General features: G+C 38.4%; 2 protein-coding genes across 12 annotated transcripts in view; one reads left to right on the top strand and one right to left on the bottom strand.

Annotated features, from left to right (window-relative positions):
• LOC135233784 (two pore channel protein 1-like) overlaps window positions 1-14,124 on the top strand; it is a 134,712-nt gene extending 120,588 nt beyond the window's left edge. For 4 of the 7 annotated variants that reach the window (XM_064297662.1, XM_064297660.1, XM_064297663.1 and 1 more), the window contains exons 24-28: window positions 2,620-2,688; window positions 2,780-2,876; window positions 4,458-4,597; window positions 4,980-5,060; window positions 13,070-14,124. In XM_064297662.1, the coding sequence (XP_064153732.1) occupies window positions 2,620-2,688; window positions 2,780-2,876; window positions 4,458-4,597; window positions 4,980-5,060; window positions 13,070-13,177 (495 nt within the window). In that variant the 3' untranslated portion in view covers window positions 13,178-14,124. Of the gene's footprint in view, window positions 1-2,619; window positions 2,689-2,779; window positions 2,877-4,457; window positions 4,598-4,979; window positions 5,061-5,458; window positions 5,540-12,489; window positions 12,619-13,069 lie in introns of all 7 variants that reach the window. The other 3 variants (XR_010323936.1, XM_064297665.1, XM_064297664.1) reach the window with 3 other exon arrangements.
• Window positions 14,125-14,188: 64 nt separating this feature from the next.
• slc8b1 (solute carrier family 8 member B1) overlaps window positions 14,189-27,138 on the bottom strand; it is a 56,517-nt gene continuing 43,567 nt past the window's right edge. For all 5 annotated transcript variants that reach the window (XM_064297691.1, XM_064297694.1, XM_064297695.1 and 2 more), the window contains 4 exons: window positions 21,817-21,970; window positions 16,336-16,416; window positions 16,063-16,127; window positions 14,189-15,801 (listed from right to left, as the gene is read on the bottom strand). In XM_064297691.1, the coding sequence (XP_064153761.1) occupies window positions 15,604-15,801; window positions 16,063-16,127; window positions 16,336-16,416; window positions 21,817-21,970 (498 nt within the window). In that variant the 3' untranslated portion in view covers window positions 14,189-15,603. The remainder of the gene's footprint in view (window positions 15,802-16,062; window positions 16,128-16,335; window positions 16,417-21,816; window positions 21,971-27,138) is intronic.

The following is a 27,138-nucleotide window of genomic DNA, read 5'->3' as shown; positions in this document are numbered from 1 at the left end:
TTTGTTAGCCCGTTATAATTGACTCAAAACAGTTATATGAGGTATGCGGTATTCCTGCGTAATTTACATTGGTGATACAGTTAAAGCAAACTGGAAATCACCTTCGCAATTTTTGTCAGGGTAAAATAACGGGTTAATTCTAGTAATCGTCCCTTTTGCTTTTTCAGACTGCCATAATTTTACTCTGCGATTCTTCAATTCCACAAAAAGACCAGGAAGATTATGGACTAATTTATGGTGCATGGTTCGCATCTGGAGGGCACACTTCGCTGCTCCGCTAGCAGTAACTTTGAAGGAAAGCAAAAGGTGGCTGTACCACTGCAATATTTAATTTAAATTTTCACGCAAGTCCGAGTTTTCATTCTATTTATTCTTGTCATTTTGCAATTAACCTATATGGAATTGACGATGAGAGTCAAAATAATCAATTCAACAGCAAATTGTTTACGACATGTGCATGTTTTCTGCTGTTGTTACCAGTTATTTGTGGGATGTGAATGCATTCTGTCACCTCGGATGTCAAGACATGAAAGTGAATGTTTGCATGAAAACATAATGAATGTGTTTGAGAGGATATATAAAACAGTTACAATCTGACTATTGGCCTGTTATATCCTATATGTTGCATAACAACGGTCCAAGTCGAACTACCAACGAGAGTTTTGCTTGACAACGGTAAAATATGCCCAAACGGCCGCGGAAGAATATTTCAATTTCAGGTGATTAAGTTGAGAAAAATCAATAAATACTGAAGTAACCATATGTAGTCATTGTTGGTAACTCGTTGTATAAGTGGAATAAACCCCTCTCCGGGCTGTCCCGGTTATTAGAAAATAATGTAGGCTACTACGGTGGTAGTATGGGGTTACAGAAGAAATCATAGGACAGATGGACCGACGACGACGTCGCTTTTTCAAACGTCAGTGGACTAATTTGCCTAATCTTCGTGGGTCTTTAGACCGCGGTGGAAACGCAGACAACAATGGACTGAAGGAACCTTTTAGTTCCTTGAAAAGTAGTTCCTGGGACTAAAAGTTCTGGGTACTTTGGGTGGAAACACGGCTAATGACTCCGCACTAGGGCTGTCACTTTAGATTGATAATCAAACTTCATCCAAAATCGTTCTAACCTTGGAAAAATTTTAAATGTCAAATGTGTAACGAAATGTTCTAAGTTGCAATCCTAGGTTGACTAGGTGAAATAAGTAGCCCAGCTGCACTGTGCACTCATCTGTGTTGCACTTCATGCTAGCATTCAATATTAATCATTTCGCGCACATGACAAATTTACCCAATCCTTCCCCATTTAGGCTGTAATCTATTTAAAGCTTTATAACTCCAGATGTGAGCATTACATAGACTTCTATTTTTCTTCTTACTAGAAAAATGGCTTAAATGAAGCAAGGCATTTGTACCATTTGCAATACTAACTTAGATTAGTTTATATTCATAATTTAGGAAGAAATAGTGTCACAAATGCAATTGTCTAGGCAAGAAATCAGAAATGAATTTGCTCTTTTTTAGTTTGCATTGAAATACTGAGAGATCTGATATATAAAACAGGTTAAACTGTACATGCCCTGGATCAAAAACTCCTTGACCACAAGTGTGTAAAATCTAAGGGTGGATACGCAGAAACACTAAAGATCTATGAAGCAAAAAGTAAACCTATGTACCCAGTGACTCCAAATCTATCCAAAATATATAAATTATGCATTGCTGTAAATCACAACACAATCATGTATTTATCTATAAATCAACTGTTTTTACTAAAGAAACTCATTTTAACATCATTTTCAAGTAGGAATTACAAGCCTTCCATCAGTACAGTGGTCTAAAATATCTAGGGGTCCAGAGACATATCGAAAATCTCTCCAAAAATGAATTAAATGCTTTTTGTCTGTATAAAGCATATGTGCCCTTTATGAAGCTTTAAAATGAAACATTGATATCAATTATAAAATAATGCAAAAACATTGTGACACAATGTGGTACAGTACCTAAATGTGTAATCAATGACTCTCGTATGTTTTTCTGTATATAATGTTTTCTTGTATGGGGATGGGACGACATTAAAACAATATTAAACCATCCACCACGTTTTGGAAATGTTCCAGCTTCACGTCATATCCGGTGCATGAAACACAAACGCTACTGAGCTAATGACTTGGCTACCAACAAAGGCTTACGTGACAGTGTAAAATATCCTCATTATAAAATACCACTAACCTATTTAAATACACTTAAGTTCAAAAACAACATATTACCGAAATATTTTGAGCAGTAACACTTGCATATCGAGGAAAAAAATCTTATCTGTGTTCAGTAGATAGAGACAGAGATAGAGAATCAATGTTGTCACTCTCCTCTTCTGACTTTGTCCAGAAAAGTGTATCAGCTCGGTCTATCAGCTATGAGTGGTCTATCAAGATAGAACACATAGTTTCTGTTTTTAACACATAGTTTGGTTGCAGGAGCAAAATCTCATCTAAATTTTTTGCTCTTGCTTGTTCTCTTCTCTACTGGTTGGTTCTGCTGTGAAGAAGAGTTTAAGTTGAGTCCTTTCAGAAGCTGTAAGTGTTAAGGATTCTTCTGACTGTTGGTCCTGTTGCCTCCTCAGGAAGGTGTTACATCACAGACTACCCACTGGAGCCGCCTGTACTTTATGACCTTCTACATTGTCACCATGGTGAGGCTATCCAGAGTCCTTATTTGTGAGCAGCAATCTTGTTCTGTTTGTGTAGGTATCTGACAGCCAGCTGGTATTATTTCCCACTCAGGTTGTGATGACCATCATCGTGGCCTTCATTTTGGATGCCTTTGTCTTTCGGATGAACTACAGTCGCAAGAACAAAGAACCAGTGGGCGACCCAGAGGGTGTGTGTGTGTGTGTGTGTGCATGAGTGCACAAAGTGTGGTCTATGACTAAAAGCTAGGGTCCTCCTTTCAATCATTATCTTACAGGGGTCCCCATAGACACTTCAACCGCACAGTCCAGTGACTAATCATAAAATTGAGTTTCTAATTGAGACATTTATAAAAATGATTAGTTCATCTACAGGTAATATGGGGAGAGTCAGAGGATGGACAGTGAACAAGGATGGATGTTTAAATACTATGAAAAGCACGTCAGGAAAAGCATGAAATAAAGTCTGAGATCAACACTTAGGGAGGATCATCTATCAGCAGTGGAAAAGACTGCCTTGAGCCATGACAATGTCATTCAAGATTTAACAGATGTGTTCTTAAGTGCAAATATTCCATTGGGAAATGTGAACAATACCAAATTGTGTGCATTTTTAAACAAGCATGTAATTATTGGGGGTGGGGGATAGAGGCATTTCTGTCTGCTCGACAGCAGACCACTCCTTTGCATAGAAGAGATATTCAAGAACTGATTGAAACAATAGACAGCATATTTGTGGTTACGGACAAAACAACAGAAGGCAAAGACAATTATGTTTTATCTATTTTATTGGAGTATAATAGAAGCAAGGTCTGCTTTATTATGAACCATGTAAAACCAAATGGAGAAGTTGGCATTCTGCTGTTGAAGTACCATTTGAAGTACGTCCGTTTGTATACCAGATTTGTGGAAATGGAGTTACATATCACACCAAACACCATTGTGCTGACAGAGCTCATTGAGAAATAAGGGTTTGGAAACACAGCTCTTGGTAATCGCTGAAAATAGCAAAATTCTCATTGACATGATTGGGGGGCTTGAACGTTATGACATCATCTTGCCACAGGTTGAGGGTTTTGCCTCCACCGGGAGTTTTTTTTTTTACCTTGTGCTTGCTAATTGGGGGTTCAGGCCTGGTGTTTGCTCTGTTTGCGCTTTTTGCTCTGCCTCTTGCCTTGCTTCTCTGTAAAGCGTCTTTGTGACCGTTCTCCGTAAAAAGCGCTATACAAATACAATTGAATTGAATTGAACATCAGAATCCATGAAACCTATAACAAAATTGAACAACTTAAAAATGAATATTGTGCTCTTGCTCAGCAGATGCACAGCACAGACAAACCAACCCTGACTGCAAACTATTTTATTATTACTAATATGACATATAACTGCTCTCCTTTTTAATGTGAGCATTTCCCACTGCTTTTAGCAAAAGCTAACATGCCCCTGCCTGTACAGCATTTAAAAATACTTCAGCATGTCCATGGTAGTAAGGAATCAAACTGAATTTTACGCGAATGTCACTTGTGAACCTCGCCAACTATTGTCATCTGTGCTTAATGTGTATCAATTACTTTATCAACTTAGATGATTGAGGTGGTGCAAATGGGATAATTGTTTGAGAAGTGACCTCTAGATGCCAGTTGACTTAAATACCATGCAAGAATACAAGGGGAGGTGGCCCTACTAATATATTATACCATATAGAATGGGGGATTTGTATATTACATACTGGTGTTTCTACGACAAGTGGATGACAATATCTGATTTCACAGATGAAAATGGCATAGTGTTTGAGGCTGAAGTATCCCGAGACGAAGCTTTGGCCACATTGGAGCTGTACAAACAGACCTGTCCTGGTGGCACCAATCTCAACTCTCTGCAGGGGGTGTTACTGAGCATGGAGCAAAGTGGGGTAGGTACAATCAACCTGTATTCAATCAACATCATAAAAAATGAACATTTTTTCTACAATTTTGAAAATTTATTTTTGTGCATCACTGAAACTAGATAAACTGCCTATATAAATTTTAATTGTGAGGTAAACCCCAGAGTCTAATGGGCCTCTTCTAAATATCAAACCATACCTTCTCAAAAACACCTGTCCTATATGTCATCAGCCAGTCTGATGCACAGTGAATGACCCAATTGTGTTTTGCATAGCATTGGAAGTGTTAATGCATTGGCTGTCCAGGACCAAAGTTGAGCATTCCTAATCAATGCTCTGGCAGTTGGGTGGTCAAGGGATTATTTCCTTTGATTTGCAACTCACTTTATTCATCTTTGGCACTCTGCAGCATTCCACGCTTGTGTTCCTAGGCAGACGATCACGTACAAAAAGTGATCTAAGTATGAAGATGTATGAAGAGGAAATCCAGGTGAGCACTGTGATCCAACTGGAATGGCTGCCATTCTTCAGGGAGGGAACTTGACAGGAACAAGTGTAAAATGTTTAATTGCCATAGTACAGTCAAATGTGATGGATAACAGCATGAGAAAGTTGTGCATGTTAACAACCACGTTTACATGCACACTATATTCTGAATAATGGTTCTAATACTGATTTGGGTCATATTCAGAATATGGCATTTACATGCAACATGAGAGAATAACCCAATCTGTTTTCTGCATACACGGTTAGGTGAACATTCTGTTTAGGTCTTTTAGTCAGTGCTAAAGAACGACATCCTAGTAACTCCTCCATGTGCATGAAGTATTTATAATTTGCTGGATGTGAACCTCTGGTACTGTTTTATTTCTTCACCTGAAAATTAAGGTTGTCAAGGCTGCTGGATGTCTCGCTTGGATCGAATCCGGACCGTAGGGCGATGCGCATTTGGGGATCGTGTCGACCGGGGTATGGGAGGGTTCAGTCAAATAGGGGTCCACGTTCATTGCTATCTAGCGATTCCCCACTGGTTGATTGGACATGGACTTCATGCTAAAGCCGCATATGAAAGATCTTCCTCCAACTCCACTCTATGTGAATTTAACTTTAGTCTCTGATGTGAAAAGAAGCAGCTGATGAAATGATGTTTCAGAAGAAAACTGTGGATGTCTGCACTCTTAAATCGGCAGTGACGTTCACACGTATGCAGCTGCAACTGTGATGATGGCAAATACAGACTGGGGTGGGAATTTGATGTGCTTATGCCCACATTGAGCACCAAATAAAAAATTTAAAAAATTGGGCTATCAACATTAATGCATTAAGTCATTCAATGAATTTAAAATGATTCATGCATGAAACTTTTTTTATGCAATTAATCAAATTTTCTTATTTTATTGATTTTCTTAGTGACAACGGTCAATTTGACCGCTGTGGCGTTTCTACTGTATCTACTTAACCCCTTTGCACATATGCCAAATCTGGCCAATCCTTGCCCATTTAGGGGGGTACCCTATTTATAGCTTTATAACTCCAGGTATGAGCATCACAGAGACTTGAAAAATGGCTTAAATGAAGCAAGACATTTGTACCATTACAGATTAACTTAGATTAGTTTATATTCGTAAATTATGAAGAAATAAAGTGCCACAAATGCAATTGTGTAGGCAAAGAAAGCAAAAATGAATTTGCTTTTTTAGTTTACAATGAAATACTGAGACCAGGTTAAACCATACATGTTCTGGATCAAAAACCCCTTGATACTAGTGCGTAAAATCTAATGGTGGATATGTAGAACTGCTAAAGCAAAAAGTAAGCAGTGTACCCAGTGTATGCATTGCTGTAAATCACAACATAATCATGTATTTCACTACAAATCAACTATTTTGACTTAAGAAACTCACTGTTGCATCATTTTCAAGTGGGAATTACAAGCTTTCCGTCAGTACAGTGGTCTATAATAGGTAGGGGTCCAGAATCGTATCCAAAATCTCTCCAAAAATGAATAAAATTTATAAAGCATATAAATATACCTCGGAAAGAGCAGCCAAAGCATTTCTAAAGGTGTGTTTATGGCAGAAAGTTTAGAGAACGTGTATAGCTAATGTGCTATCGAGATGAAAAATGAGCTGCTAGTTGCTAGAATTTTAGTTAAAACTGTTTAGTTAAACAGCTATTTATTGAACTGTTTAGTTAGCAGGAGTGCTGTGAAATATTATTCACTTCAAAGCATTTGAAATTTTTATTATTATGCACAACGTGAAAACACAAAGGTAATCATCCTTAGCTAGCGAACCTCACAACTGTTAGCTAACAACTAGCAAGCAAGCTATTTAGCTGTACCCACAGTTTTGTGTCTGTGGTTCTGGAGAAAAAAATGAAACAAGTGAAGTTTTACCTTGAAAAAATCTTTCCAATATAATGCATGGGGTTAATATCAGTATTTGAGTGGAAGTATTTTATTTTTGTTGTCAAAAATCAAATGGGGAAACTGACGTTTTGAGCGAAAATCATTGATAACACTTGAGAGCAACATTACATCTGGTGCTGAGGTTGAGAACCGAAAGCTGACCCCTGGATTCCTATGGGAGCCGCTGATTTGCGCATGAAGACTGCCATGTTTGACTGTGGGGCTTTTGGCACCACAGCATGCACACTGATTACCTAAACGTGAATGATGACTGTAAACCGATAAACACTGAGCAATGACGTTAACCCACGGGGGTTCGCTCTGAGAAAGCTTTCAAATTGACTGACGTTTGTGTGACTTTGTGTGTTCGTGTGCTGCATAGCTACAGGATTTTTTGGAAGAAAACAAGTGACTCATTATGACAAGGCCATTTCTCGTGGTTTCTAACATTTCTGTAAGATAACGTAATAAATAAGGCAGTCAGTATTTTTATAGAAGATTTCGGCGACACTTGACTATACATTACATTAGTTAGGTATGTGCGTACTTATGGAGCTAGCAAGACTGAAATGCAGTGAGAAGTTGTGGTTTGCTAGCTAACTAAATAACTATCATCAAAAGTTCCCCATGTTAGCTATCAAGCTTTCTTACTAGCCCCAGCCAGCTAGCTAGATGGTAGAACAGTAGTACTGTAGCTAGCTAACTTTTCTGAACAATACAAACATTCAGTAGCACTCGACTGTAACATAAGTAATTATAGAGTAATTACTCTAGAGTATGTAATTTTCTTGTATGGGGATGAGACGACATGAAAACAATATTCAACCGTCCACCACATTTTGGCAGTGTTCCAACTTTCACGCCATATCTGGTGCATGAAACACAAAAATTACTGAGCTACTAACGAACACTTACATTACAGTGTGAAATATCCTAATTATAAAATATCACTAACCTATTTAAAGACACTCAATTAAAAAAAATAATGTATATAACCGAAATATTTTGAGCAGTAATACTTACATAACGATGGGGAAATGTTATCTGTGTTCAGTAGATAGACAGAGACAGTAAATCAATCCTGCCGTTCTCTCCTGTTCTGTCTTACTTCAGAAAACGATGTCAGCTAGGTCTATCAGCAAACATATGGCTTAGCTATGCTCAGAGAAGTCCTCAATAATAATAATATTTTCCAATAAATTATGAAAATCATTGATGACATTTTGTTGGGTGCAGTGTCTTTTATTGCCACAGAGTGAATGCGTAAGTGAATGGAATTATGAGAAAACTTTTGGTTATGTTGAGCTATAAAATACTATTCCAAAAGCAAAATTAGACGTTATATATCGTTAGAAAGCTTATTCTGTCACCTATTGGATTGATTAATTGTTGATCAAGCCAGACTGTAGTAAAAAGGGTGACAACACTGTAAACAACATGTGTGGTATTACGCACAGCTATTTTGGAAGGTATCACAAATGCACGTATATTTCCCAAACTGATTATCCAAGACAATATATGACCAGTCAGTCTCAAAAGGGACATCTATACGCGTAAAACCAATGGTATGGTTGTATATTTATTAAAAATTTAGTCCCAGCGCAAGCGAGTCTTTGCAAAGGTCAGTTTGGAAAAGAACTGCTCATAGCAGCAAGTCGTCCCGAACACAGATGCAAACTTCAATGCATGTCTCCTCAGCAAGGGAAAATCATTGGCGCTCACATAAAGTTTATAGAACTCAAGCAGGGGGAGGTTGTAGTACCTAGCTTTGAGCTCATCGTTGCTTTACAGCTTGATAATTTTGTGCTGTAAGCTGTCGGGCACATGAGCTGGTTCGACGTTAAAGGGTGTAGCAAAGATGTTTAACTCCTGTTGTTTACTTGTTTGAAACCGCTCGCCAAATTTCAAAAATTGAGTTTTGCACACTCACCCCCATATTCAGATGTCGTCGCAGGCTTTTGTCACTGCAGAGTCGGGAAATGCACAGTGTTCCCCTTTTCCAGTTGCACTTGCCACAGCTTCAATTTCGCCTCAAATGATTTCACGTTTGATATCAGAAAACTGAGAAGCTAGTTGGGGCCTTGCAGTTTCACGTTAAGTTCAGATAGATAGCGCGTAATGTCAACCATGAAGGCTAAATCACACAGCTATGTGCTATCGCTGAGTTCCGTGACAGGTTTCCCCTTCGTCTCCATGAATTTTTTGGCCTCATCCCGCAATTCATAAAACCTCTTGAGCATGTTCCCTCGGCTCAGCCATCGAACTTCGCAATAGTACACCAGATCCCCGTACTCTGATTCAAGTTTCTTCAGTAGCTCCTTAAACTGGCGGCTGTTTAGCTCTCTCTCGATAAAGTTAATGCATGGCACTACTGTTGACATCACGTTGTTGAATCGCAGGGACTGCGCACACAGATCCTCCTGATGAATAATGCAATGGCATATAATTAAATCAGTTGGATCAAGACTGAGACGATTAATTTCTTTTTTGATAAATGCAATTAACCCTTCTTGCAAGCCAACCATAGCTAGGGCTCCATCTGTCGGCCACTTGTCAAATGGTAGCTCAAGCTTGTTCATTGCCGAAACAACTTTCTCAAACACATCCTCACCTTGTGTCATACATGACCTCTAAAGACAGAAGTTCCTCTCACACTTCAAAGTCGGTGGTAATCCCACAAACGAAAATGGCCAGTTGGGCGGTGCTGGTGATGTCCGTTGTTTCATCACAAGCCAGAGAGAAAAATTCGAAGTCACTTGCTGAGCTTTTCAGCGTTTTTTCAATATCTTGTGCAATGTCAGTAATTCGATCTGACATGGTTCTTTGAGACAAACTAACACTCTGAAACAATTTAACTTTGTCTGGAACTAGTAACTCTGCAGTATCAACGATACACTCTTTTACGAACTCTCCCTCTGCATGAGGCCTCAGCTTTTTGGCTATTAGCTCACTCACCACATAACTTGCCCTAGTTGCATTGTATTCCTCACGACGAGGTCTCGTGAAAGCGGGTTATTGTGCATCCAAACCCCGCCGGAGAGCTTTGATTTCATCCAGTCGCATTTGTCCTCGCAACTCATTGAGTTTTGCATGTTTCGTGCTGTAATGACGCTTCAAATTGGCCTTCTTCATTACAGCTATCGCATCCCCACAAACCAAGCACACAGGCTTCTACTTCAACAAAAAAATAATCGTTTGTCCATTTTTCTTGGAAAGCTCAACATTCCCCATCAATTTTTCTCCTTTGCAGTAGCCATTTTAAAGAAGGGGACGAAATGTAATGTAGCAACCTTCGTGCTCGCAAAACACAACCAATCACAATTAAATTCAAACTTTACATTTAGTGTTGATAGCCCAATCAGGACTGTCCGTTCCACTGGCTGGCTGCAGTTTATACGGTCTATGTTAGAAAATAAAAGTAGCCTGAACGGCGTCGGCAATATTTTTTTGTTTTTTGTCTAACCTATTGATGAAATTGCATTCATGAAATCACCTCACGGGCCTGATCCAATGGCTCAGAGGCCTGAGGTTCCCCACCCCAGTCTTAGGGCTATTGTTGGGTTTATCTTGTTGCTATGATGGAATACGATTTTTCATTTTTCTCCCATTCCCCGTGTGAATCACGGTCCTGGTTGATGCGCTATCCTTCTGTTGGTCTGGGGAGGGTGTAGACTACCACATGCCTCCTCCGATACATGTGGAGTCGCCAACCGCTTCTTTTCACCTGACAGCGAGGAGTTTCACTGGGAGAGCGTAACGCGTGCGGAGGTTCACGCTATCTCCCCCAGATCCCCTCCCTGCTCAACAGGCGCCCGACCAACCAGTAGGAGTCGCTAATGCAATGATCAGGACTCATACCCTCACCGGCTTCCCACCCGCGAACACTGTCAATTGTGTTCGTAGGAACGTCTGACCAAGCTGGCTGGAAGTACCACTACCGGGGATGGAACCCAGGTCTCTGCGGTGGTAGGCTGGTGCTTACACCTCTACACTACCCAGACGGCCTCGGAATACGATTTTTGAGTGGTGAAAGAATATTTTTATGAATGCCCAGATAGACAATATTGAAACAAAAGTATTTCTGTTTTCAACTCATACTTTAGTTGCAAGAGCAATGAATGTCTGAGTTGAACAATCTAGGCATGCCGGCGTGCCAACCACTAGGGGGTTTGTGCTAAGTGGTTAAAACGATTATGATTAAGCTGAAGATCGTGGAATATTTCAGTGATCCTTGATAATTAAGATTAAAATTAGGCAGAAAGGAAAAACTGCATTAGCCACATTGCCTACACTGTTTGCAGTCATAATTACAGTGCTGCCATAAGTCACCTGTGACAAATGAATTAATTCATTCTTAAATTAATCTGGCCTGCTAGCATCCCCTACACAACAGGATTATAAAACCAAGAGCCTAAGGCTGAAACGCATAGGTTCCCTTCATGTTTCCCCATGGCATGCTGCAATATTAATAAAAGGTATTTTAAAACATAAGAAGAACTTCTGAAGAAGAGTGCCTTGGAATAATAGCCTGTTAAGTATTTATTGTCCTGTTCTTTTAAATGCAATATTATTCAATATGCTGATTGGTTAAGAATGCTGCAACATGTCAGCTAAACTTAATCAGAGTTATTCCATAAACATTGTTCAGTGTTGGTACATTTGTGATATGCAAGCCATTTTGTCAAAATGCTTGTTTATGCTGCTTACAACTGTACCCATTGTTCAGGCTCGAACTCGGGATACACCTTTTTAGGTAGCTAACTCCGGGACAGCGTGTGAAGCTGGTATTTCTACAGAAATCACTTAATAGCTGAGCTTAATTTATTCATAAAATGGCAGGCCTATAGTAATGTTTCCCATAGTAGCTAGTCCTGTTTCCTTGTACCGTACACATTTAATTAGGGCCTTTTATTGTTTTGGCCGATTCCATCATAGCCTACATGAACAACATTCAGTAGAATGTGCTTTGCTATCTCTGTACATAGGCACTCTAATAAGCTGTTGGTGCACATCGACATGAAATCTCAATAGTTAGGTTTTGTATGATTATCGTTTTCATCTGCGAAGATAAGATTTGGTTGGCTGTGTAGCTCATTTTTCCTGTCTGATGATGCTGAAAAGTTAGGAGCTCGTTGATGTCAGGTTTAATGACATAAATTGTTTGATGTGGTCCAAAAATAGTTTTCTCAATATTGTAGCATTGTTTGCAATCTGTGAATGCAGGTGCTTTTTTCAGATACATAAGTGCATTGTTGTCAATCTTGCCGAAATGAAAACGTTTAATTATCATCCATGGAGAACGGGGATGGGCTTCCCATGATTGGGCATGTGATCAAGGATACAACTGAGCATGTCTACTGATCGATGGTTCTGATGTGCTCCCCATAGGTTTCTTTTGGCATTGCTGTCTCTGCACATATTATATACTCTAAGAAATGAACAACGACGCGGTATGTTTGTGGCCGTGTTCAAAACTGTATACTTGTTCTGTGTTCTCATGTTCCTGCAGGGACATGCCTCCAGGTATACTTGCAAGACTACACTGTGCTAGAACATGTAATTCCGTTCGATTTGGAAAGTACGTCACCACTACTGACCCCTAACCTTAGCAGGAAAGACATCAACTCTACAAAAATCTGTAAATAAACTGTACTTACAATTGTACAAGAAATCCTCCTTCTGTCATCCATTTTCTTGGTTTAATAAAAAAAAAAGTCTTGTTCGCCCTCAAATACAGAGGAAAAAGCAATGGCTACAGGGAAGGGAAAGCATGGAAAAGTTTGCATTGAGTAAACCGGAAGTTTAAGAGGGTCTTTGTTTGATGTGTATGCACAGCAGCATTTGTTATTGTTGTCAGTTTGAAACAGTCTATAAAAAATATCTCAAAAAATCTATATATTTTTAAAACTACATCTGAGGAACTATGCCTTGAACAGTATGAGCCACGCAGCAGCCTTTGCTATTCTTAAGTGGTTGAAATAAATATAAACTCTAAAGTCTCAACTGAAGTAGCACATTTGCACATATCACAGTGGATCTAATTTTGTGGGAATACGTGGTAACACAGTGTGTCATTTACATTCTTCTAGGAGTGGTATGAGGAGTACGCACGAGAGCTCGCTACAGCCTTACCAGCAACCAGAGGCACTGATGAACTGCCCTGCCCAGGAGTCAGCCTACCAGGATGTACAGCATAGCACCATGAACTAACCCCCCCAACACCCACCACCACCACCATCTTAATACTTTGCAAACAGTTCTGCAAACATGATTTGCAGTTGTGGTCTGCGCCGAAATCCATAATCAGCGAGTCCTGTCAGTATACATGTTAGAGGATGATTGAGTGTTCAAGCCTGCTGGGGAGTTGAGGTAACAATATGGCCATGCATTCCTGCTAGTTGAGTAACACTGCTTGGATATTTTCTGTTTTTACTTCTTGCTATGTAGGCTGATTTTTTACCCTCATGAAAAGCAGAGGCAGGGGAGGGTGGAAGCCATGATTTGCCTGTGTCAGGACATTGTGCTTAAGGACTTTCAGGTAATGCTTGAAGACAAATCATGGGTTTGCTCTAGGTCAATAACTTTCAAAGCACAGCCAGGGTGAGCTGCAAAGTGGTTCGTCTTTGTAAAGACTACATGCTGCAGAAACAGGCTAACTTACAAATTGTAATTTGATGCATTTCAAACTTTCATTGTCTCTTATTTCCACTTTGGCTGGGGAGTATTGGGAAAGTATTTCAGTTTGCATTCCATCTCAATTCTACAATAATACTCCTTTACCTGAGGTATATGTGTAGTAGTGGAACAGATTGTTGTACCCCAGCTTCTCATTAACTTGACTACCGAAGGTGGTACATCTGTTGGAAATACTGCAGGTCCATTGACTCTCCTCTACTTTCTGCATCCATCTTGTTTCTTATTAATGGACTTCAAAAACATGCACAACACCTACAACTGATATTTATTCATCTTTGGTGCTGATTTTACAGCAGGTAGCACCAAGGTCTCAGCCAACAAAATCCACAAGAACATGATAATGAAACAATGTACTGGTTTTAAGAATAATCAATTTTTTTAACTTTTCACTTGTTATTCTGTAAGTGTATGCTGTATTTGTTTATTAAATATTAAGAATACATTTTAACACCAAGTGCGGCTTGAGTTCTTTTGTCACATTTTCTGAATGGAAAACCAAGTAGATATCGACATGGGGGGGATAACTTTATTTAAAAGTCTTCCATTAAGAAAAGATATGCAAATAGATGCACAAATATACCAAAACGAATACACTAATACACACACATGAATAAGAAAAGTATCAGTGAAAACTGACCATTATTTTGACCAGGGTGATTTTGGAGTAACAGTGCCATTTTGTTTTCAACAATTTAACCATGGTTGTGAGCTCTTAACTGTTATGGAGCTAATTTAACATGAACAAAATCATTGGCTTTCCCTTGAGTTTTTATCAATATGTTATATTATGTAAAATCTTAATGCTACATCTCCATTAAGCTAATAAACTGAGGCGTCTACACCCATGAAAATCAATTGCTTTCCCTTTGAATAAACAATGCAACTGTAAATGTACATGTACCAATCACTTGCTAGCGCACAATTCCTAGAACAGTGATGACCCAAAATGGTTGCTGAAGAACTTCACTTGTGTAATATACACATATTTATTGAAACCTATAAACATACTGGAATTAATAGTGAATGCTCATTTTCCATGATGGAACAGTTTAAAGGAGCTTCATGAGTTGCGTACATTCACTCCGACCAATAATGTATGAGGAGTCAATATTTGTTTTTGTTTTTGCAAAACTGAAAAGACAGGCTTTACTGCAAGTTCTGTCTCCATGGTACATCTCATGCCTATAATAAATGTTTTTTCATGTTTTTTCCTTCGTGTGGTGTGCACAAAAGTTTGAAGACCATACCTCTGGTTGCACCTGACTATGATTCACTCCTCAGAAAATGCATAAGTACACAGGGAATGACTGGCTCTTATGTAGTGTTTTGTGTTTCAATGAGAAAAATTCACCTGTGCACTAGGAGCTGTTCATTGGCAGGTTATATCCGTAAAATCAACCTACAGGCTGATCTTTTGAAAGGAATAGAAAATAAGTGGGTACACACAATCCCCCTCCCCTCCCTCAACAGCAGACAAATGCAAATTACTTCAATATACAGTCTCATCATAGTGTACTATAGTGATAACTTTTATTTAATGGCACAACAGAAAGGAGCTTGCTTCTGTTTTATAGAGATGAAATCAAGCCCAATATGAACTGTGAACCATCGGCAAAGATCAGTCCTACATGACTACTTAAAGATTTGCCAGCCAAAAGGCATTGAAAGGAATCTCATCAACCCTTTATTGAATTGGAATAGCATGCACGTATGATCCACAACTCTTCTAAACCAGCAGAACCCTCAACCCCATGTTTTTGTAATTTACCTGAATAACTTTTCAGCCGAGAGAGCCTGTATTCTTGGAGCTACTCCAGTCAAGGGCACTTTTGGCTATGAACTGATTACAAGCTCCTTTTCAATTAAGAGACATGGCTTGAGCTGGTGTTTCTGTGATAGTGGGTGCCTTTTGGCCCCCTCTGATTTGTCACACCCCTCTGATGTGGAGCTTTCCAAACTCAGTAAGCAGTGCTACCACAAGGAAAAAAATATAGAAGAGCAGGAGGAAGACACCATAGGCCCGTCCCAGGTGGAAGCGCTGTAGGGGGACCAGCACGAAGGAGAGTACCAGGCTGAGGCCCAGCGCCCCAGCCAACACCCACCCCAGCAGCCCCTCTAATTCCAGCTGTCAAGGCAAGCAAAGGAGGGCACAATTCAACAGCCTCACATCCTCTACATCTCTTAATCATGTCCAAATACTATACACACAATAATCTTTAGATCCACTTGAATTCTTTGTCATTTTTCTATAGCATTCATTAATATTTTGTATACACTTAGATGTTGCTCTTGGGCACTGTGTTTTAGAGTAATATCATTGTCATCAAAAACAACAACTTTAATTTGTATGCATGTTCAGTTGTGTTTGTGGATGTTGGGGTCTTACCATGAGGACCGGATGGTGGTTAAATAACTGCAGCAGGCACCCCAGCCCAACACCAAAGAGCATGTCTGAGAACGACCAGTCAAGTGGACTTATATTTGTTCAAACGTTTTAAAAATACATTTTTCTTCAAAGTGATTGAAATCCTTCATAAAGATGAGCAAAAAAGGCTGCATAAAATAAGCAATAGATTTAAGCCATGCACACTGAACCTCTTTCAGAATAACCTTCCATTAGTAGATATTTAGTCTATGTCAAGGGGTATACAAAGGATACTGAAGATTATGCCACCAAAACAGGCAGAGATGGCCATCCGGGGATACCCCTGCCGTGCAATGGTGATGTCAGAGAAACAATCTGCAGAAAAAGTCAAATACCTTCAAGAACAGCAGTTACTAAAAACTATGATGAATTCAGATTGCAATAAAATATGTATAACGGTTGCAATAAAAATATACAGTGCCATGGTTCCTTGAGCATACCATGCCAGAGAATATCGATCATTATTATCCCTAGACTACAGAGTATTACCAGCACAATTCCCTAACCATGATGAATAGAATGTATTCTAATAATATGAATCAAATATTAATTTATTTTATTTTATTTTATTTAACCATCATCTAACCAGGAAAACCCCACTGAGATTGAAATCTCTTTTGCAAGGGGGACCTGACGTGAAACACAAAGTTACCCAACAAGACTTACACCTAACAAAATGTACAAACAGCAAATGTGGAATGAGACAGAGGTGTAACAATAATAAAAAAGAGAAGAGGTTAAAAGAGGTTAAAAGCAGGAGCATACTTTGGTCACAGAGTCATGAATTGCATGTTTAAAGTCCACAATTGAAATTAATTTGTCAAGTTTAAAATTATTTTGCAGATTGTTCCAGCTGTAAGGTGCAAAATATCTGAAACCCATCTTACTGAATTCAGTAGAGGGACGAGGGACTTTAAAGAGTATCACGTCCCTAGAGCGGAGGTGATAACTATGTGAATTTCTAATTAGCAGACAGCTGAGGTAGGAAGGGAGTAGACCAATTATTGTTTTGTAGATGAATATGTACAAAACAATAATTGGTCTAGGCTGAATCGTGTTTCTGTTCATCAATACTTCTGGTTTCTATCATTAACAGTGGTGCTACAATTTTGGAACAATGCAACTAATGAAACAACTGAAATCCCTTTTTTGTTGTTTTTTTTTTTTTTACTATGAAAGGGGTGCAAGATTAAGCCATTTAGGAATAATTTAGAAATATTGCTGAGTATACCTATTACGCCCATTACCCGTGTTGGATCCAAATGAGGAAGAATGAGGAATTACCATTTGTCCTGTTTCATGTCTTCGCCAATTCCTCAATTTGTTATGCAGATTTTATTCAAAGTAGATAAGATTTATTGTTACTGAATAATGGCAGGCCATGTGCATACACATTTGTTTTCTTTGGTAAGTGCAGGTTTTTAATGTAAAATTGAGATTGTTATAATATTTGTAAAATACATAACATTAAGCAGAATAATTGCATAACAGTAGATTATGCATAAGAAAGTTGTCTTTTATCTGAAAAAATATGGCTATCCCCTTACCGGTACAAATATATGTAAAAAGATGTGCTGAAAAGATTAAGAACCAGATAACATTAAAATTTAAAAAGTGGTGGAGCACTGTGTTACAGACAGCTCAAACACCAACTTCTATTCAACAGTCTATTCATCTAATCATTTAAGGTAAATGGTGCACTACAGATGGCTCTGATGCTCTCTCTATACAACATAACCACTGGCTCTACACATTGAATGCATAGCCAGTGTTGTCCACCTTTACAGCCTGTTTTCTTATTAACCAGTGTGTATAAACACCAGGAATTTTCCTTTTCTTTTTTAACCCCTTCGTGCAATCTCCCTAGGGGTTGGCACGCCAGCGTTCCAAGATTGCTCAACTCAGACATAGAGTACAGACACACTGTGTTACCAAGTAATCTCACATAGAGATGTCCCTTACGAGACAGTCTTGAGAGTCTTGGAGAATCCGTTTGTGAAATATACGCTTATTTGTGATGCCTGGGTACCTTCCAAAATAGCTGCGTGTAATACCACACATTCTGTTTACGGTGTTGCCGCCCTTTGTAGTACAATCTGGCTTGATTGACAATTAATCTATCCAATAGGTGACAGTATAACATTAAGCACTAACTATGTATAACATGTCTAATTTTACTTCTGGAATAGCGTTTTATAAACCTGCGCAATCGAAAAGTGTGAAGCATCAACACCACTTCATGCATTCACTCTATAGTAGCAGTAACAGACACTGCACCCGGCAAAATGTTATCAATCAGTTTCGTATTTTTTTGTAAATTATTATTATTATTGACTACTTCTGAGCTTAGCTAAGCCATATGTTTGCTGATAGACCAAGCTGATACAGTTTTCTTGACTAAATCAGAACAGGAGAACTATAGCATTGATCCTCTGTCTCTGTCTCTGTCTCTATCTACTGAACACAAATACCATTTCATCATCGCTATATAAGTATTACTGCCCAAAATATTTTGGTTAAATACGTTATTTTTTAAATTGAGTGACTTTAAACAAGTTAGTGGTATTTTATAATGAGGATATTTCATACTGTAACGTAAGAGTTCTTTGGTAGCTTAGTAGTTTTTGTGTTTCATGCACCGGATGTGATGCGAGCTAGAACATTGCCAAAACAATATTGTTTTAATGTCATCCCATCCCCATACAAGAAAACATTACATACTGTTTGTATGTATTGTATGTGCAGAAAAACATACAAGAGTGAACGATTACACATTTAGGTACTTTACCACATTGTGTGATAATGTTTTTACGTTATTTTAAAATCTGATATCAATGTTTCATCTTAAACCTTCATAAGGGGCTCATGTATATGCTTATAATGAACAAGCATTTTTTTCATTTTTGGAGAGATTTTTATATGTTTATGGACCCCTAAATATTTTAGACCACTGTATGGATGGAAAGCTTGTAATTCCCACTTGACAATGATGCAAAAGTGAGTTTCTTGAGTCAAAACAGTTGATTTGTAGTATGTGATTATGTTGTAATTTACAGCAATAGATCTTTAGTACTTTTGCATAGATTTTACACACTTGTGGTCAAGGAGTTTTTGATCCAGGACATGTATAGTTTAACCTGTTTTATATATGGGATCTCTCAGTATTTCATTGCAAACTTAAAAAGAGCAAATTCATTTTTGATTTTTTGCCTAGACAACTGCATTTGTGGCACTATTTCTATAAATAAATAATAACTATTATTATTATTGTTATTATTATTATTATTATAATAAATAACATCAACCTAAACACCACAAAGGTTTGCTTTTATGTCATGGAGGTTCATAGGTTCGCGCACATGCAAAATCTGGCCAATCCTTGTCCATTTAGGGGGTACCCTATTTAAAGCTTTATAACTCCAGATGTGAGCATCACAGAGACTTGAAAAATGGTTTAAATGAAGCAATATGTTTGTACCATTTACAATACTACATTAGATTAGTTTATATTCATAATTTAGGAAGAAATAAAGTGCAACAAATGCAATTGTTCAGGCAAAAAATATAAAATGAATTTGCAAATGAGTTTACAAAGAAATACTGAGAGATCCCATATCAGCAGGTTAAACTATACATATCCTGGATAAAAAAACTCCTTGACCACAAGTTCATAAAATCTAAGGGTGGATATGTAGAATTACTGAAGATTTATGAAGCAAAAACTAAGTAGTGTACCCAGGATCACCAAATCTATCCAAAATGTCTAAATTATGCATTGTCGTAAATAACAACATATTCACGTATTTCAATACAAATCAACTGTTTTGATTCAAGAAACTCACTGTTGCATCATTTTCAATAGGGAATTACAAGCTTTCCATCAGTACAGTGGTCTAAAATATCTAGGGGTCCAGAAACAAATGATGAAAATTCTTTGTCCATTATAAAGCATATACATGAGCCCCTTATGAAGGTTTAAGATGAAACATTCATATCAGATTAAAAAATAATGCAGAAACATTGTCACACAATGCCATACAGTACCTAACTGAGTAATAATTAACCCTTGTGTTGTATGTATTTCTGTACTCTACAGTATGTAATGATTTTTTGTATGGGGATGGGACGACATGAAAACAATATTCAACTGTCCATGTTTTGGCAATGTTCCAACTGTCACGCCATCACTGTTGCATGCATCACAAACACTACTAAGCTACCAACGAACACTTACATTACAGTATGAAATATCCTCTTTATAAAACACCACTAACCTATTTAAAGACACTCAATTTAAAAAATAACATATATAACCAAAATATTTTGACCAGTAATACTTACATAGCGATGATGAAATGTTATCTGTGTTCAGTAGATAGAGACAGTAAATCAATGTTGTAGTTGTCTCCTCTTCTGTCTTACTCCAGAAAACGATGTCAGCTAGGTCTATCAGCAAACATATGGCTTAGCTATACACAGAAGTCCTCAATAATAATAATATTTTCCAAGAAATTATGAAAATCATTGATAACGTTTTGTCGGGTGCAGTTTTCTTTTACTGCTACTACACATGCTTAAGTGAATGCGATGATGAGAAAATGTTTGGTTAGGCTGACCTATAAAACGCTATTCCAAAAGAAAAATTAGACACGTTATACATCGTTAGTAGTTTATACTGTCACCTACTGAATAAATGAATTGTCAATCAAGCCAGACTGTACTAAAAAAAGCGACAACACCATAAATAACACATGTGGGATTACGCACAGCTATCTTTTTACTGTTTTAGTAAATGCTTTCAGTTGGTACAGACCATTTTCTTCTGTGTGACTAAGGATATTTAGAAACAGTATTTGCAGAAATTTATGAGGACCTGCCAGCTTTACAATTTTATCAGGCACTTCCTGTTGTAAAGGAAGAAAATGTGTGTTAAATCTCCAAAAAACTGTCTGTAGCACTGTCAGTTTTTAAATTCCAAAACATCCTTATATAAGTTCACATAAATAAAGAAAATGTTTTGATAACTGAACATTTTGGAGTATACATAAGTGCATAAAAACAAATGAATAAAGAACCGAATGTCAAACCAAAAGTGCGATTATACTAGTAGTTGTGCAACACACCTTGGGGCAGCCCTTTAAATGAGGGGTTTTAATCCTCTGAAAAACATTTGAGCTAAAGACCTGACCACTACAAAATAGTTAACTGTCTTTTACCTTTATCTAAGGCTCATTACAGGCTGGAAAGCAGTGTCTATTTAACAATACTAATCACTAATTGGTAGCATGTCTCTAAAAGGACATCATACATTCAGTCCAATTCAATTTTATTTGTATACAGCCTTTTACAGAGACATTATCACAAAGACGCTTTACAGAGGAAACAAAAAGGAAAACTGAGAAAGAAAAAACAGGCCATGTAAGTATAGTGTAAAATATGGCATTTATGAAATTTGTTAAATATTCTTAAAAAGAAAGCTTTTTAAACTTCACTGAACCCCCTGAGGTTCCCTTCAAGTCATTAGACCCCTTTTTCTGCAAAGCCCTGCTCCACACTTCAATAGTTCATATTAAAATTTCTATCTGGATCTGGATATTCATTTTCTGGGAAAAAGTTCAATCAACAGAGTACAATGCACACAAATATATTATTTAGAAATAATTCTCCAAGCAAAGCATGCCCTGTGGCCAAAAAAGTGTGACGGAATAGAATTACCCCCAATACTGTTGCCCCAGGCCAGCAGGGTGAGGCCCAGAACGGTGTTACTAAGGCTGAAAATCACTCCAACTGTGTGCAGCAGGCTGACCACCTCTGATGCCGCCATGCTGATCCATGTAGCACTAACTAAGAATCCCAACAGGGAGAAAATCTGCAGGATGAGATTGGGGACATTATGATGTGACAACATTGGCGCACACATTTACTGACCACTGTATCTCAATGGAATAAACATACTGTAGTTTAACATTGTGCCAACAAGAGTCACAACTAATGCCGCGTTTCCACCAAAAGTGCCTGGAACTTTTAGTCCCAGGAACTACTTTTCAAGGAACTAAAAGGTTCCTTCAGCCCATTGTTGTCTGCGTTTCCACCGTGGTCTAAAGTCCCGTGAAGATTAGGCAAATTAGCCCACTGACGTATGAAAAAGCGACGTTGTCGTCGGTCCATCTGTCCTATGCTTTCTTCTGTAACCCCATACTACCACTGAAGTAGCCTACATTATTTTCTAATAACCGGGACAGCCCGGAGGGGTTTATTCCACTTATATACAACGGGTTACCAACAATGACTATATATGGTTACTTTTGTATTTATTGATTTTTATCGATTTAATCACCTGGAACTGAAATATTCTTCTGCAGCCGTTTGGGCATATTTTACCGTTGTCAAGCAAAACTGTCGTTGGTAGTTGAACTTGGACCGTTGTTATGCAACAAATAGGATATAACAGGCCAATAGTCAGATTGTAACTGTTTTATATATCCTCAAACACATTCATTATGTTTTAATGCGAACATTCACCTTCATGTCTTGACATCCGAGGCGACAGAATGCATTCACATTTCCAATATAACTGGCAACAACAGCAGAAAACATGCACACGTTGTAAACAATTTGCTGTTTGATTACTTTCTCATCGTCAATTCCATATAGGCTAATCGCAAAATGACAAGAATAGAACGAAAACTCGGACTTGCGTGAAAATTTAAATTAGCAGTGGTACAGCCACCGTTTGCTTTCCTTCAAAGTTACTGCTAGCCGAGCAGCGAAGTGTGCCCTCCAGATGCGAACCATGCACCATAAATTAGTCCATAGTCTTCCTGGTCTTTTTGTGGAATTTTGTGGAATGGCAGAGTAAAATTACGGCAGTCTGAAAAAGCTAAAGGGACGATTACTAGAATTAACCTGTTATTTTACCCTGACAAAAAGTGCGGAAGGTGATTTCCAATTTGCTTTTACTGTATCACCAATGTGAATTACTAACCCTAACTACCGCATACCTCACATAACTGTATCAAACATTTTGAGTCAATTACAACGGGCTAACAAAGAAAATCCGGAAGAAAATATTCAGCAACTGAATTAATCCGTTTGAATGTTTTGGTACGTAATATGCTGTCCCAGCATGAATGCTTGGCATTTTATAAAACGAATACTAAAGCAAGAAAAGAACAGAAGAGCACACGTTATAATTCCAAGACGTTGGCAGGCTATAACCAAAACTAGGCTACTGCGCCGCATAACATACAAGTTAGATTTGAAGTTATTATGAAAATAAATCGGTTTGCGGCTGCAGATTTTTAAACATGGCGGTTGAAATAAAACACTGCAAGTAGTCGACCAATCAGAAATTTTCAGCGCTTCCCACCCCAAAGGTTCCGGTACTTTTGGAAAGTACTGAGTTCCTCAAAAGGTTCCTAGTTCTGGGGTAAAGTTCCTGCGGTGGAAACGCGGCTTAAGTGTCCAATAGTCCTCTGAATAGAATGGGCATATTTGTAAACAAGTGCAGAGTACGTAAGCTCAGTTCTGTGAAGTTGGCACCTCCATATGTAACAGACGTCAAGTTGTCAATCATTTCTGCTGTGTCTGTACCATTTTGTGCATCATTTCAACAAGAAACCACATTAAAGAAAGCAAAATTAACAAGGTGACACCGAGGTGACCAGGAGTTGGAGACAAGGAGGCTGAAAGCAAAGAGGTTTCACACATCTTCAAGGGTATCACAATTCACTTTGTCAAACAAGGAGGGAAGACTGAGAACACCTTGCAGAGATGACCACAGTGAGCCCTTATTCCTGGAAAAGAATGGAGTATTCAAGCTGACCACAACTGTCGGCTCCTGGTGTGCTACAGCCAGGACTGTACTCATTGAGCTTACCTTCCCGTGGGAGGGGGGGATGGAGGCAGCACATGACAGGAAGAGAGGTAAATTCTCAGACCTGGCTGCTGAATGCAGAGAGTCAGGGTGAAGGCCTATCATCTATCTAGTATAGGTGGGAGTGAACACTGTGAACACATCATCTAATCAGGGACATGGTAATGGTCATAACAAAGCAAGAAATTAAATGAAAGAAACTGGCTGAGGAGGCAGAGATCAATTTTGGGTTGTGGCTGAGGAGGAAGGACAGGAGTTGGGAAAGCAAGTAACTCCCACATATCCTAAAGCCAGCTCAAGGGGGTGGCAGGGAGACATCCCTGGTGGTTTCCAGATGATGACCCCGCAGCAGACCAGTGGGCACTGTTGGTGGTGCAAAAGGCAGCAATGGACATCTGTAAATCTACTATCCTTATAGCCCAAATGTAGCTAACAGTGTGACAAATGGGGCACCAACATCATGGGGTTCTTAAGGTTCCACAACAGGCAATTTAGATAAAGATTCTAACTAAAGTTTAGTTAAATATTACGCCCAGGAAACCTCCTGGTAGCACACCAGTTGATTCCAGTTCACTGGGGCTGCTGGGTAGCTCATCCAATTAAGGCACTGTTCTAATGCATAGATGGGCTCCATGGTCTGAAATATGCCAGTGTTGGCTGTGGCCAGTAACCCCACAGGGTGACACACAACTGGCCATAATATCGGCAAGGGATGACAACCAGGATGACAGTGTCCCATCTCTCACCAGCGACCCCTACTGCCTACTAAGCTATACTGAAATTGTTTTTTCCCCAACTCATGTCTGTGCAAGCCCAGCTTATGAACGGCGGTGTGATAAGAACTCCAATGTGCTTTGAAGAACTCCAAACATGCTAATCTGCACTCTTTCAAATTGACAACAGAAATCAGTAGATCAATGATGGCCAATGATGAAAAATACGACTGGGAATTCCAAATTGGTGAGAAAACCAGGGCAAAAAATGTTAAAAAAATAGCCTGGATTTTTTAAATTTTAATTTGTATGGAGAAAGTAGTTCTTGGACATTGGAGCCTTGAGACTAAAATTATGCACCTTAGATTTTACAGATTTTATAATATGGAGAAACCAAGATTTCAGATTATGACCCGTTTTTCAGAACTCATAGAATAGTATTCTGTTTTATGAAATGTATCACACACTGATTTTTTTAACACATCAGTGATCATATTATTATAGCTGCACTTCTAGAGTAAACGCTTGTTCCACTTGAATAATACTGAAAAGTCATAAACACAAGAAAATACAATTACATATTCAGAAACCGCAAGCCAGAAGTGGGAAAATGACTGCACACTCTAATCATCGGGTTTCACATAAAACCTGGTGTTATATTTTGGCACCAATCACATGCAAAATGACAGTTGTAGGGAAAATATTATTCATAATTTATTCCATGCATGAAACAAAGTACCCTGAGACCAAAATGGTGCAGTATATGATGCAGAATTTGTAGATTATTTGCTGCTTCCAATAGAAAAGAAATCTAGTGAAAATGCTATTAACAGGGTTAAAACTGACTACAACCACTTACTTCAGTAAACTACTCATGTACTTTAGGAATTATTGTTAGATCCATGCATCATATGCATGTAGGCGGAGCCTTGAGGGGGAAAACATATCCGCATCTACCATTGTTTTGAATAGGAACCCATCATAGATAATTAATATTTTATTATTTTAATAAATAATGTCAGCACATTACATTCAATCATTATTTCCTAAAGACCAGCGATAAAACTAAACTGAACACAACTCTAGTGCTATTCTTATGCAGTTACGGAGGGGGAAAATGATCCAACTCAGTGGCCTGAGGTATCATTCCTTGACATCATCTTCCATCTTATTTAATCCCCTGGTAAGGAACTACGTCAATTACATTATGAGCCATAACCATGAAAAGTACCAAAAACTCAACTAACTAACTAGACTAGCTAGTTTACCATAATCTATCAATTTCACTTTTCCTGATTTCCTCAATTATTGCATATTTGTCACAGTGAATGGTTTCAGATCTTTCTGGTACAGAGCAGAATTCATGGTTCCTGCAATAATGCAAATCATCTAGGTCCTGAGGCCAGAAAGACATCTCCACACCATCCCACTAGCACCACGTTTGACTGTTTATAACTGATAATTGTTCTGCAGCATTTGCTTTACACCAGACATTATGGGACCCTTGTCATCCAAAAAGTTCCACTTTTGACTCATCTGTACATCGAACATTATCCCCAAAGGCTTGAGGATCATCCAGGTGTTAATTTTTTCTAATGTGAGGCACTGATGTTTCTCTTGGTTAGCAGTGATTTTGACTTGCTACTCTCCCATGAATCCCATTTTCATCCAGTCTGTTTATTTTTGTGGAGTCATGAACACTGACCATAGCTTTTGTGACTTCTTGGATGAGTTGTTGCTGCACCCTTGGAGAAATGTTTTCCAAGTGTTCTCCCTTTGGAGATAATGGTACTCTCTATGGTCCCAGAGTCCCACAGCCTTAGAAATGGCCTTGTAACCTTTGCAAGACTAATATATTTCAACACCTTTTTTCTCATCTCTTGTGGAATTTCTTTTCATCGTGTGCTCATAGAAACTTTATGGTGACTACTTCCCTCTGACAGTATGTTTCAATATGAGTGAGGTTTAGACTGCTGGCTGTCATCAAGTCTGGCAGTGTTCCGAATCTAATTATCAATTAAATTTGGTTGATTGATTGAGTAACTAAGGGGGGAATTACTTTTCACACAGGCAATATGGGTGTTTGATAACTTTTTTCATTAAATAAATAAAATAATAATTTAAAAAATGTGTTTTGTGCTTACATAGTTTCCCTTTGTCTAATATTACATTTTGTCTAAAGATCTGATAAGCATTCAGTGTGACAAATATATGACAGAGAATCAGGAAGGGGCAAATACTTTTTCATGACTACTTCATTGATTTCCAAATTTCGGAACAAATTTTCCCCCTCAGGGTTTGGGCCTGGACAGTTTATGACGTTTTTGTGGGAGTGCTCTCACTTGCCGACTGACTCTATCAGTCCATGTTAACCATAATTTCATAACCAATCCTGCAACATATAAACCCGCTTAATTCTTCATGCTCATACTACACAAAACACACAGT

The sequence above is a fragment of the Anguilla rostrata genome, chromosome 10 (assembly GCF_018555375.3).
Source record: "Anguilla rostrata isolate EN2019 chromosome 10, ASM1855537v3, whole genome shotgun sequence".
NCBI lineage: Eukaryota > Metazoa > Chordata > Actinopteri > Anguilliformes > Anguillidae > Anguilla > Anguilla rostrata.
The sequence above is the reverse complement of the archived record's forward strand: the minus strand, read 5'-3'. Positions and strand labels throughout refer to the sequence as shown.